This window comes from Myxocyprinus asiaticus, chromosome 41 (genome assembly GCF_019703515.2).
Source record: "Myxocyprinus asiaticus isolate MX2 ecotype Aquarium Trade chromosome 41, UBuf_Myxa_2, whole genome shotgun sequence".
NCBI classification, from domain to species: Eukaryota; Metazoa; Chordata; class Actinopteri; order Cypriniformes; family Catostomidae; genus Myxocyprinus; species Myxocyprinus asiaticus.
Window position 1 is genome coordinate 1,150,001 of NC_059384.1, and position 14,687 is coordinate 1,164,687.

The window sequence follows — 14,687 nt, forward strand, 5'->3', positions numbered from 1 at the left end:
TTCGCTAATAACTTCACCAAAAATAAATGGAACATAAAATATTACTTAGAGGAGGTGATTATCTTTCAAACGAGTCCACACACAAGATAATCAGATGTATAGATCATTAGATAATCCACATGAAGCACAATGTTACATATGACCACCAGGAGATGGCGCCAAATACATGACACAGACTCAATGATGACTCAAATGACACAGAATGAAACTCATTCTGTGAAATCTCATTACTAAAATCATGTCTTCATGCTATACAAACCTTTAGTCATTGTTGTGTTTGCTTGTGTAATTAGTTCTTATGTGCAATTATTATGTTTTATTTGTTTGGAGATGTTTTTGGACACTATGATCAATTATTTTGTAATGTTATAACTTTAGATTGCTTGTCGTATCAACACAGTTTTTCTTAGTTACATGTGACATGATTGGAAATAAAACAAAAGTTTTTCTGAGCCACCTTATTTACACCCAGAGATTTATCATTTCAAATAAAAAAAATAATAAGAAAAAAAGTACATTTTTGGCTCAATTTTTTTCAGCAGATTCTTAAGCTGAGAGTCTCAGAATGTAGACATGAAACATTTAGAAAAGTTTTCTTTTCAATCATACCAAACACTTGACCCTCCTTGTTTCTTGTTTTTGTTGAGTTATAAGTCTTTAATTTTGGGTATGCCACTGAAACAGGAAATCTTTAAAAACACATTCAGAGCTTAAAGGGTTAAATATATATATATATATATGTCTTGGGTTCCAGTGAGACACTTACAATGGAAGTCAATGGGGTCAGTCTGTAAACATTAAAATACTCACTGTTTCAAAAGTATAGACACAAGACATAAACAATATGTGTGTTAACATGATTTTACTGTCATAAAATCACTTACTAACCACATCTGTGGAAAGTTATATCCAATTTTACAACTTCGTTGTCATGACGACATAATGTCAACAAACCCTAAAACCCTAAAATGAAAAAATGACGATTTAAAAAAACGTAAAGCTCAAATAATACACAAGTTTTAACAGAAGAATTAATGTAAGTGCTTTTAGAAATTTATAAGCTTCACATTTCTGCCTTTAAACCCTCCAAAAAATTGACCCCATTGACTTCCATTGTAAGTGTCTCACTGGAACACAGATTTTTTCTTATTTTTTTTTCTTTTTTAAGAAAAGGAGGGACGAGTCGAAATTAATCTTTGTGGTAATGAACATTATGTCACAAATGCTTTCGATTGAGCTAAACTTGAATTGAACCCGGAATATTCTTTTCATGTATGAGTTGTTGTGGATAATGAAGGAAACGCAGTGGTCAAGTGTCCATTATACACGTGAACTCCTTCGATACTGTTTAAAAAGCATCCCAGGATGAAGCACCTCATGACGTTACTCGAGAGAATGCAGAGCTGCAAAATACACAAACAAGCTCAAATTCTTGATTTGTTTAACATTTTTGGTCCATACTTCCATTTGTGTTATTTCATAGTTCTGATGACTACAGTTACTCTAAATTGTGAAACATAGTTATAAAGAATGAGTAGCTATGTCCAAACTTTTGACTGGCACAGAATTGCAATGGAAGTCCAGGGCCCAATTACAAAGATACACACATTTAAAAGCACACAAGACAGACAAAGATTATTTGCCTACACCGTGTGAGCAAATGACTGCATTAATGCAGCACATCTGAATATGAGTGCTCAGAGAAAACGGTGTGAATTTGGCATTGCAGCTGCAGTCGTCTTACACGACGGCTAAAAAAGATGGGAATAATTTTCCTGTACAGAATCCCAGAGGTCTCATTGAAATGAGCTCGCTAGAACGATAAAAGCATTAGTCCCCCGGTGCGGTAACGGCAGCCTGACAGCAGCGCTGCGCTCCAGTCTTCCTCCCGCTGAGCACCGACGGCCGTTACTGCTGTAATTGCTGTTGACTGACTCCACTTACAGCTGAAGCAGAGTGCTGAAAGTATCAGCAAATTACTGCAAATGTCAGAGCGCTCCTCCATTCTCATGATGCCGTCTGGACGCAAGATCGAGATTTTGCTCTTTAAGGATTATTTCAAGTCTGCGTGTATGTTTATGCAAGGAAAGATTTATTAAACATATATAGTCTGTGAGTGCCCTATATCAGGCAAGGAGAGTGAACCATATGAGTGAGTGAATTCAGACGCTGACGTATGCACGGAGAAATGCATTTTTATCTTTATAGGATAATAACATGATAACAACAATAATACTACTTGTTATTCTTATAAAATGGTATATATACAATAAATCTTCATTCTGTTTGTCATGTTTATATATATTTTCATTATGATTAAAATAATAATACTGCTAAAAACTGCCAACAAGAATAAAAACCTTTGAACAAGCATATATTATTGTATTTATTTATTATTATTTGTAGCATCTTGACACTGTCCCATGCAAACTGGGCAGCATTCTTCATTTTTAACCCTTGTGTGACCTTTGGGACATTTTGGTCTTTTTCATTATTGTTTTTTCAATCATTTTGACAAAGGTGTGTATTTTTGGGGGAAAGTTTGATATTTCAACTTCAGTTCCTATAATACATCTATAATACAGTGTGTACACAAAATAGTCACACTCAGGACCTTCAGGACAAAAATGTCCCCATTGAAACCCATTAAAACGGCAGTATTTGATCCTAGTGACATTAAAAGCATAAATTCTGCTTTCAATCTGGAGCCCTGGCTTCAAAATTAAATGTTTAATATTTTCCACCAGATGGCGCCATTTTTCTCATGTTTAGCCTGTGGAGCAAATACAAGCTTTTCCCCTATTTTTTGTTTGCTGTATTATAGAGCACTGCAGGACAACTGAATAAATGATGCAGACAAAATTGTGTGTGTGTGTTGGTATGGATGTCAGAGTGTGTTTTGAGAAATTTGTGTGTGTGTGTGTGTGTGTGTGTGTGTGTGTGTGTGTGTGTGTGTGTGTGTGTGTGTGTGTGTGTGTGTGTGTGTGTGAAAAAACAACAGTGGCATTATGTAAACAAACGGGCATTTAAAGGGTTAAAATCCTGAAAATGAATGAATATTTGGTAGTTATGATCAAGACTGATGCTGGTTAAAATAAATTAACTAATTGGAAGTGGAAAAAAGGTCCTGAGTGTGTGTGTTTTTTTTTGTTGTTTTGTTTTGTTTTTTTTTATCTGACACTGAACAAAAAATAATAATGCATCAAAATCAATGTTGTTGCTAATCATTGGCATATCCCAGACTGTGATAAGCCCCCCCCCAAAAAAAATTCCCCTTAGCATTTAGTATATGGAAAACAATATTCATATATAATATTATTATGGCGGTTTTTTGACGTAAATTGACGCACAAGGGTTAATCAAGTGTTGATATGTCAAAAAGTGCAACACTACAGCCAGTGTGAAATAAAATATTGCAGCAATGAAGGAAGCTGTAAACTGCCGTCTCTCACGCTCTCTCTCTCTGCACGTCAGTCCACCACGCGGTGAATTATGGGCAAGATGGCATCGGCAAGTGTACATCGGCTGTACACTCGAAATCAGAGTGCATTGTGGGTAAGAATGAGTGAACAAATGTAGGGAACGAATTCGGACACCACTACAAAGTGGCCGACACCCAAAACCAATGTAATAAAGTGGTTCACAATGAGGAAGAATATATTAATATATTTCTCGTTTGAGGGCCGTCTGGTTTTGACAGATCTTGATAGAATTCGTCAGGCTTATGAGATAACGAGAACTAATGAGAAACCAAAGTTACTTATAAAGAGTTGTTCAGTATTGAGAGCTGCACGAGTGTTTGGTTATTCTGCCGTTAATGTGTAAAATGTGTAATGAATATGTAAAATCTTCCTTCTCGCCCGTATTTGTCCTGTTGGATGTAATTTACTTTCGCTCAGAGCGTATGTACATGAGTGCAGATTTGCATGAGTTAATTAGCTTGTCAAAAGTCATTTTGGAATTTGCTTGTTGATTAAAAACAATGCTAATTAGAATTAATTAAACGTGCGATTTTAATTCCTCGTGCTGCTCTGTTATTACTGGCTGCTGGCGTACATGTTGCCCTTATTAAGTTGATTTGGGGCTTTAATGGAAACACAGATGCACAAATCTGCTCAAACTCGTTTCTCTGCATTTATGAGCCGTTTGAAAGTTTAAATTCCACTGCTGGAAATTAACTTCTATAATCCGGCCAGCAGCTTTATGAATATTGCATGAGTGTTACTGTGTATGTCATATTGTTTGTGTTGTTGTTTTTGTGCTCTAATGGTGAATCTTAAACTTTATATTCACATTTCATCCAAAAATTTAAAATATAAGAAATTAAAGATAATTAATGTCATTATGTTTTATGTTGTGACATTAAATAATAAAAAAAATAAGTAAAATAATTATAATAATAATGTAGCCAAAAATGAAAGGCAGTACTACAAATACTACCATGATTTACAAATACTATACAATTTAAATAATATATTATTCTTTTTTCACATTACAGTAATGGGAATTTCAGGTGGGATTGAGCTTAATTGTCATGTAAATAATGTTTAAAAAAATGTATAATAGAAAATAATTATTTATGCATAATATAATGTCTTGTAACTTTCTTATATTTTGAATTATTTAAATTAAGCTTATTTTTAGGACCATTTTTGGTGCCATTATATTTGTATTACTGTGACAAAAATTACTTTAGCAATACTTGAAGACAGTTCAACAAATACTAAAATTATTTTAAATTTTTAATAATAATAATAATAATAATATATATATATATATATATATATATATATATACGTTACAATAATGACTAATTTAGAATGAAAATTATGTAACAAAGCAAAATAATTCTTTATGCACAATATAATTTATTATTTCTTTATATTTGATTTTTTTATATGACCTGGACATGTTCTTGACAGTTTTCATGAGGTTTATTCTGTTTGTTTTGCCTGTTCTCAGGTCCCATGCAGGAGACTATCTACGACTTCTGGAGGATGATTTGGCAGGAGAACACGGCAACTATCGTAATGGTTACCAATCTGGTTGAAGTCGGCCGGGTGAGTGAATGTTTATTCTCTGGTTTCATTTCTCCCCGATCACACAACACTGTCAGAATTAAACACAAACTCAGATCTGTGGGATTTATCGATTTTATTAAAGATAAAATAAATCTCTCCAGATAGTGTATCTCACTGTGGTATACATCTCTGATGTAAAATAAAGGCCTGTGAAAGCCTTCAGGGAAGATCTGAAACACTAAAATCACAACAGAGAATCGAGAACATCTAGAGACTGAAGAAGAAAAACACATTTAAGTTCTCCACAAGAGACAAAAACTGTCTGATAAACCTTGAAACATTCAACATAAGATTCCATCTGTCTAAAAAAAGTCTAAATCAGACTTTTTTCACTTAACGCTGAAGCTTTTACATTTATTTAGATGTTAAATGATGTTTTGGCAAATTGTTTGACTACCTGTTTGATTGACCAATAGAAGACAGGAGTGCCGATCTGAAATGTAGGTGGCGCTCTAATGCATTTTAGCCCTCACAGATGTGCTCGTCCATTGACATTCAGTCTATTTTTCAGTTCAAGCGCCATCCTCATTGTTTCATTGAATAGCTCGGCCTCTGAGTGGACTAGAAGCTCAATCTAGGTGTCATTAGAAAGCTGAGATCCTCCCTTTGATGATATATAGGCACCATATACAGATCTGAAATGTAGGTGGCGCTCTAACGCATTTTAGCACTCGCAGATGTGCTCGTCCATTGACATTCAGTCTATTTTTCAGTTCAAGCGCCATCCTCGTTGTTTCATTGAATATCTCGGCCTCTGACTGGACTAGAAGATCAATCTAGGTGTCATTAGAAAGCTGAGATCCTCCCCTTGATGATATATAGGCACAATATACAGATCTGAAATGTAGGTGGCGCTCTAACGCATTTTAGCACTCGCAGATGTGCTCGTCCATTGACATTCAGTCTATTTTTCAGTTCAAGCGCCATCCTCGTTGTTTCATTGAATATCTCGGCCTCTGACTAGACTAGAAGATCAATCAAAGTGTCATTAGAAAGCTGAGATCCTCCCCTTTTCGATGCTGTAACACTTTATCATTAATAGTCGATAACATGTATTTGTGCTAATTTGTTTTGCATGCTTTTCCTGTGGCACTTCATATTTTGTTCTGGACATCTAAGATATAACATTGGATTATTCAGTCACGTAAGCTCACAGACAAGTCAACAATGGCTAATTTTTTAGAGAACTTGCTAAGGTAAAAGCAGATATAAAGTTTTTAGCCATTTTGGGCTTACAGCAGCAGTTATCGGTGCATTTGGTGTCTTACAAATATCATATTTAACTTTTGAAAATCTTTTAAACTGTGGTATTAGTGCAACAAAATAAACTGTACAGTCACAAGAATGAGAGCTTTCATTTGATATATGACTTGTCTATTTATGTGCTATTTTAAAGACTTTTATATTCATATTAATATTTCTACCACTTAACCACTAGGTGGTGTTTATTTGCGATGCAGATGTTTTAAGGCCTTATTGTGTTATTTTAAGTAACATAAATGCAGAAGTGATGGGTATCTGTATCTATCAAACGATACCACATATGCCTGACTTATGTATATGGGGACTTGAGCATTTTAAGGCGTAAACTTTTTTCACGATATAGCGCCCCCTTTTGGACCCACCGATGGGTCCACAGAGTTGAAGATGTTAAACATTCAAATAGAAGTGTCCTGTATGTGTTTTCCATCATCATCAGTTTTTTTTTAGTAACATCTGAGGTTGTTTGGTGTGTTGTTTTGTTTATGATTTGATTAGGAATGGTTAATCGAAACAACAGCAAAATATTTGAATCACAGAAGATAATCCATATAATAAAATGCCAAACTTTCATTTATGCCAGTAAGAACTTGGCCAAACATACTTTAAAAATAGTCCTGTATCGCTGGCTAAAAGCACAATGAAACAGATACTGGCGTCCGGCCGCTGTTGCATTCACATCTGGTCATCTGTGATTGTTCAGAAGACGTGCGATTCATCCCTGTGGACGGCTACATTCCTTTCCAAGCTCTTTCAAGTAGCCGAGAGAGTCAAAGCGCTCCTTCCTCATCAACACACCATCTGCTCATCCTCCTCACTGATGAACTCTGGGAATTCTCTGCTTCTTCACCATATTCACAACAATCTGCCACGCGCCCGGATGCCGCTGTCTTCTGTCCAGGCTGACAGACTCACAGACAACTCCAACAACTGGACACACTGATCTGCCTAATCAAAGGCTGCCTGGGACTATTTAATTTTAGCTGACAGAGTTAATCTATAGGATCCATATTAAAGGATTAGGATTTGGAAGTGACATGAAAGAGTGTATGTGTGTGTGTGTATCACTGGACACACAGGTCTAATTTATAAGCTAATTAAGAGCAACAGCATATCTCTCTGGCCGACATGGAAAATGTGATGGAAAATATTTCAAACATGAAACAGTCTGTGTATCTGTGGCATTCAGACCGTCTGTTCACCACAGCATAACAACCAGCTATCCAGAGCAAAAATAACCCATAGACTTACATTTAAGGAGGGAAACGAGACATATCTAGAGACCAGAACATCAGAGAATATATTGATAATGAAAAAAATCATCAATGAAGTCAGTTATGTGCACGGAGAAGCTCCGTCAGTTGGTTAACTCATTTGAAAAATGGCGGAGACATTGAACCGGAAAAACACGGCCCAAGTTAAGACGCATAACTTACTGTTATTTTCTGTATTTTACAATGTATAAATGTTATGAATTCAAAACCATTCCATGTCGCGAAACTTTTTGTCTTAACCTCAAGTGAGTCTTTGTTAAACTTCATTAAATTTACTAAGCGAGCGAGCGAGTGCGTACGCATTCACGTCAATCAAACTCATCGCAAAAGAGAAACGGAGTGCAGTCGTATTGATGAAACTGTGCCGTTTCATGTCCGTTCTTGCTGGGAGAACATGCAAGTTTGAATTCACAAATTCATAGTAAACGCAGCCTCAGTAAATTAAAAATACACTGAAAATATATTTCAAAGAAAATATCATTACATAGCATTGTTTAAATGTAACCATTATTGAAATCCAACATATATATATATATATATATGCATAGAAATATATATTTATAGATACAGTATACTATACAGAGTCCCTATACATTTATAATTTATGATATAATATTATAGAATAGTAACTATATATAGTCCATTATATATTATATATATATATATATATTACATTTATATATTTATAGAATAAAGAAATCTTACCAGTTTTTGTATTTTATTTATTTTTTTATGTATTTATTTTTTATCAATAATGATTGAGTGGTTTAGATGGGGGGGATCCATAAATTAAAAATATTTTAATTTAAAAACAGGAAATCAAATTTGGCTTTTATATCCGATTAATTTAAGAAATAATCGAAGGTTAAAAGATATTACAGGTTCAATAGAAGTCTCAGTGGAAGTGAATGGCAACAGTTCGTAAATGTTGAAATTGGGGATGCACCGATGCATTGGCAAATCGGTTTCAGCATGAAAACACGATATGAAAAACCAATGGTTCATTTATAATTGATAGTCATCACACAATCCTGAAATAATAATAGCCACAGAATGTAGAAGGTTTGGCACTCCTAAGAACATGTAATATTTATATTTTATTCTTTCTCGTTCTCACATTAATGAGGAAAAAACATTGCAGACATACAGTCATGCTGAAGTAAACATCCAAAACGCTTTGAAACCAGCAAACTTTGACTTCTGAGACATTGGTGTGTTATTCAGTAAGGCTGCACGATTGATTGAGTTAAGATTGAAATCGCAATAAGCTTGAAAGTCTGCGTTTAAAAATAGACTGCAATCAGCTCTTCAGTCAGCGTTGTGTAAGCAAGCGGCGCCCTCTAGCGGTCTGGACAGCATTTTCCATTATCCATTACAGCACTATAGAACTTAAAAGGGCGTTTTGTTGCTTTGGTAACTTTTTATTTTTAATTGATGTGGTGGACATTTCCGTTGAATTGCCCAACATTATGTTTGCATAATATGTATTTGTGATGTTCTATTATATACAGTATAAACATGTAAAATGTGAGTTCTGTTGTTTTGAGCTGAAAAAACAGAAGTGCAAAAATGTTTTAGGAGTATAAAAGAACCTTTTTTTACATCAAGCATCATGCTATGATATTTGGTTATTTTTCAATATTTTTGTATCCTTTTATCTTCTATTTATCTTTCATTGTGGCTCTCTTTAAAATGTTGGCCTGTCATGTGTTCAACAGATCCAATCAGTTTTTAATAGAAATTACTTATTTTTGGAACAAAAGCTTTTGTACCTCTCTGAACGTTCTTGAGCAAAACAGTGATCTGATGACAAAATATCAGTATCGGCCAATAGTTACTAGTTAAAATCGGTATCGACCAAAACAACTTTACAGCTCAAAGAATACACGAGTTTTAACAGAAGAATTCATGAAAGTGCTTTTATAAACATTTTAACTTCACATTTCTGTCTTTAAACCCTCCAAACATTGGCCCCATTCACTTCCAAGTGAACCACCCTTGCATCATGATGCAGTGTTTTAAACAGGCGCACACCACTAACATTTTTTCAGGATATGTATATATCTGGTTTATATATTGTAATCTCATGTGTGTTATTGTCCATAATGCATGTGGTGGACACTAAGCAGATTAAGTGTCTGGATGTTTAAAGTGTGTGATGTCAGCACTGGTCTTTTCTAGACCGTTAAAGTTGCCACTGTTAGAAGAAGATTATCCTGGATCAAACCGCTTGGGTCTCTAATCTAAAGACTGTCTCTCTATGATCATCTCAGAATCTTTGTCTCTGGTATATATGTCCATTTCTAAAGAAACTCAAATGTGCAGAGGGGACCGAGTCAAAGCGACACCATTGTGCTGGAAGAGCCGCTGGCGAAAGGAGGATCAAATCTTAGCAGAAATCTGCCGCTCGGAACTAATGGGATTTTAAAGCCCCATCATAATATCAGACAAGAACAAAAGGGTCTCCTCTGGAATAACATTCGAGTCATTAATAAGTCATTAAAGTATGAATGAAAGAATACTCGTGTTGGATTCACTCCTGAGGTTAAAATTAGACTGTGATTGAAGTAGGCCAGCAAGACCTTCAACAGAGACTAGAAACCACCCTGAACTTCACAGTATCACAGTTTAAATCACTGTGAATCTCACAAAATCTGTCAAGAACATTTCCAGGTCATTTTTCAACACCAAAATGTAAAGAAAGGAATAAGAAATTATATTTAGACCATTTGTGCAATTGTGACATTGTTTTCATGACAATTAAGCACATTTTTACAAAAAAAGTATCTTTAAAAAAATTATATATATATATATATATATATACACATAGTTATATATCTTATTTAACCCTTTAAGCTCTGAGGGTGTTTTTTTTTTAAAGATTTCTTGTTTCAGTGGAATACCCAAAATTAAAGGCTGATAACTCGACTAAAGTGTTTGGTATAATTGTAAAGAAAATTTATCAATATTTTTTTTTTCTCCCCTTTTCTCCCCAATTTGGAATACCCAATTCCCAATGGGCTCTAAGTCCTTGTGGTGGCGTAGTGACTCGCCTCAATCCGGGTGGCGGAGGACGAATCTCAGTTGCCTCCGCGTCTGAGACCGTCAATCCGCGCATCTTATCACGTGGCCTGTTGAGCGCGTTACCACGGAGACCTAGCGCGTGTGGAGGCTTCATGCTATTCTCCGAAGCATCCACGCACAACTCACGCACCCCACCGAGAGCGAGAACCACATTATAGGGACCACGAGGAGGTTACCCCATGTGACTCTACCCTCCCTAGCAACCGGGCCAATTTGGTTGCTTAGGAGGCCTGGCTGGAGTCACTCAGCACACCCTGGATTCAAACTCGTTACTCCAGAGGTGGTAGTCAGTGTCTTTACTCACTGAGCTACCCAGGCCCCACTTTTCACATTTTTGTTAAGATATAGATTATGATACACTCTGAGACTTTCAGCCTGAGAAACTGCTGAAAAATCACAAAACAAATTGAGCCAAAAATGTACTTTTTTTTCTTATTTTTCTGATTTGACATTATATATTTCTGGGTGTAAATAAGGTGGCTCTGAAAAACTGCTTTTGTTTTATTCCCAATTATGTCAACTTTATCTGAGAAAAATGTTGTGTTGATACGACAAAGCAATCAAAAGTTATAACATTACAAAAATTATTTATCATAGTGTCCAAAAATGTCTCCAAACAAATAAAACATAATTGCACATAAAAACTAAATACACATGCAAACACAACAATGACTAAAGGTATGCTCTCTCTCCAAATCATGCAGGCACGAGTAATGAGATCTTATTCAGTTCCATTCTGTGTCATTTGAGTCATCATTGAGTCTGTGTCATGTACTCAGCGCCATCTAGTGGTGGCCATATGTTATTAGAGTGAACAATCCTCTCTGCCCATATTTGGATGACTTCCACCTATGGTTGCAGCGATCTGAATCATAATACAATTGGTTTAGCCTTCCATGATGCTGGACAACGTACTACATCATTTCTGATAAAGTTATCTGATGCAGGAAAGCTAACATGTTTTTAGCCAGATAGCACATTATGTGCTGTGTGCACATCGTGATTTGTGTGGAATACCTAATGATCTATGCATCTGTGTAGGCTTGTTTTAAAGATAATCACCCCCTCTAAGTAATGGTATGTGATATTTTATGTTCTGTTTATTTTTTTTAGAAGTTATAAGCAAAAACACGGCATATAAGCAACACCTGTTTACATGTAGCATGCAAAACTAGACGGCCCTGATACATTTAACAGCATTAAATACATTTAAGTGATCAGTTAGCCCTAAAATGCAAAAACTAAAATAATAAAACTAAACATACTGAACAGTTATAATTAAACTGAAACTAGAAAAAAAAATGATATTGCAAAAACTGAACTAAAACTGTTATAGAGTGAAAATTAACAAAAACAAAACTTAATCGAAAGCACACACACACACAAAAAAAAATGAAAATAAAAATTCTAAACTATAATAAAAGTGGTTTGGACTCATTATATACAGTAATATGAATAGGGGTAGAAATGTGCTTAATTGTCATGAAAATAATGCAAAACATTTGAATGGTTCAAAAAATAAATAAAAAAAGGCTTCATTTTCTTTGAGCTGACTTTCTTTTTTGATTTAGTTGTGAATCCTGACCTGTAGGTGTTTTTAGGAGATTCACCTACATACACGTTTGCATCACTGTAATAAAGCTGTGACATATGCAACAGTCTTTATTTATTTTATTATTTTTTCATGTCTGTAATGCTATTTTTTTGTCCCATGATGACCGATTTATTGTGACATTTATATTGGTTTCTCAGTTGGCAGTGAGCTTGCGGAAGTGTCTCCTTTTAACTGCGACTGAATATGTAAATAAGTCATTACATGATTAATGCGCCCTCATTTAGGAGATGCTCTAATGATAATTAGGATAGCATCATCTTGCCATTGTTTTTCCAGCCTGATGGTGGCCTTCGGGCAAAGACTGCGCGACTGAGGCGTTTCCAGATAGAAATATGCTCAGCCATTAGAGCACAATTATCCCACCAATTAGAGCTGTCTTAATACGCTTATAGGAAAGGAAAACACAATAAGGATGAAGAGTGGATGGGCGGAGAGAAAGAGAACAAGCTTATAAACAGATGACAAACAGATGGACTGATAAACTAAAGCTTGGTGCACATGCTGTGATTGTGACCACAATTTGCTATCTGAGACAGTAATTTTGCTAATTGTAAAAGTTTTCTTTTGTCGTAGAGCAAAATCATCAGTCTTTGATCGCATAGTCTGACTTGCTTATCGACGGCCGATTAATTGACTTTGCGATGAAACTCAGCCTATGACAAGTCAGTACATTAACATGCACATTAAAAGTTTGCTTAAATGTCACGTAAAGGCTTTAGTTTGACTGAAATCATACCAGTCAGATTTTTGTGAACTCGGACTAACATATGTAGATAATTCGATTGTAGCTCAGCTAATCAGACCGCAGTTGACCTCCGTGTTGTGCTTATGCTCCACAATTGATGTGTGACGTGTTTTACCGGCACTTCCTCAACTAACGCCTTTCCTTCAAATATTAGATAATGCTTCGAGTCGTGTATACTTGGACAGACAGATAAAGACTGTTTCTCGACTATGCAAAACCCGCTGTAGTTCGAAAATAACCGCGTGTGTAAACGTGTCTCTTGTTGGGTATGCACGCTAACATTACAATTTTACGTGTCAATAAGGATGTCAAAACATGCTGTCAGTCATGACCTCATGAAGTTCTAGTATGGGATAAAGTTCAGTCAGTCAGTTGTTATTGCAAAATAAACAGACGGGATCTTGCATCACCAATAATGACCGGGCTGACTGTACATTATCCTGCTTATTACAAGGCTACCTACAAAATAAATAAATAAATAGACATTAAATATTGATTTGTATCAAAATGATGTTATAATGTGAGAAGAAAGAGCCTGAAGAGTCTCCAGAAACAGCTGAATTCCACCTCCGGTTTCTGAGGGGGTTTACTTGAATGACCGTCTGATTGCTCATTATCCTGCTTATTACACGACAACTCGCCAAATCAATAGAAAAATTGACATGAAATATTGATTTGCGTTAAAATGATTTAATTAGCTTACTTGTAGAGATCACAGACTGATACGAAAAGTAGAAAAGATGACTCACAATATACAATATGTACATATTACAAATATACAATATTATCATAGTGTCCAAAAATGTCTCCAAACAAATAAAACTTAATTGCACATAAAAACTAAATACACATGCAAACACAACAATGACTAAAGGTATGCTCTCTCTCCAAATCATGCAGGCACGAGTAATGAGATCTTATTCAGTTCCATTCTGTGTCATTTGAGTCATCATTGAGTCTGTGTCATGTACTCAGCGCCATCTAGTGGTGGCCATATGTTATTAGAGTGAACAATCCTCTCTGCCCATATTTGGATGACTTCCACCTCTGGTTGCTGCGATCTGAATCATAATACAATTGGTTTAGCCTTCCATGACACTAGACTCTATAGGCTATAGAGGTGTGGTGTGGTAACGAAGAGGTTCAATCGAGACAGACAGGTAATTAGTGTGAAGGAGGGGCGTGTCACTTATCTGGGACATTTAAAGTGAATATCTCACATACAACAGTAGAAAGCTGCACCAGACTGTAATATTCCATTTCTAACTGTGAATATTCATGCAAAACAACTTACACAGACGTTTAGGCATTTTAAGTGTACCTCTCATGTAAACAAGTTGCTTTGTGATATTTATAACTTCTATTTTCACAAAGAGCTTGTGAGGTCATAAACAAACAGCTCTTCATAAACCCTGTTTGTGTGTGTTTACAGGTGAAATGCTGTAAGTATTGGCCCGATGACACAGAAATCTACAGGGACATGAAAGTGACACTGATCGAAACGCAACTGCTGTCTGAATACGTGATTCGAACCTTCGCTGTGGAAAAGGTATCAAAATACACTCAAACTACATTCATATTCAACTTACTGTCACACAACACTATCTAACTCATTATCAATATGTTTG

The 14,687-nt window shown here is 35.5% G+C and overlaps 1 protein-coding gene across 10 annotated transcripts in view; it reads left to right on the forward strand.

The window, feature by feature from the left end:
* Window positions 1-14,687, forward strand: part of LOC127431906 (receptor-type tyrosine-protein phosphatase mu-like) — a 359,297-nt gene that overhangs the window by 327,836 nt on the left and 16,774 nt on the right. For all 10 annotated transcript variants that reach the window (XM_051682542.1, XM_051682543.1, XM_051682548.1 and 7 more), the window contains 2 exons: window positions 4,963-5,060; window positions 14,492-14,608. In XM_051682542.1, the coding sequence (XP_051538502.1) occupies window positions 4,963-5,060; window positions 14,492-14,608 (215 nt within the window). The remainder of the gene's footprint in view (window positions 1-4,962; window positions 5,061-14,491; window positions 14,609-14,687) is intronic.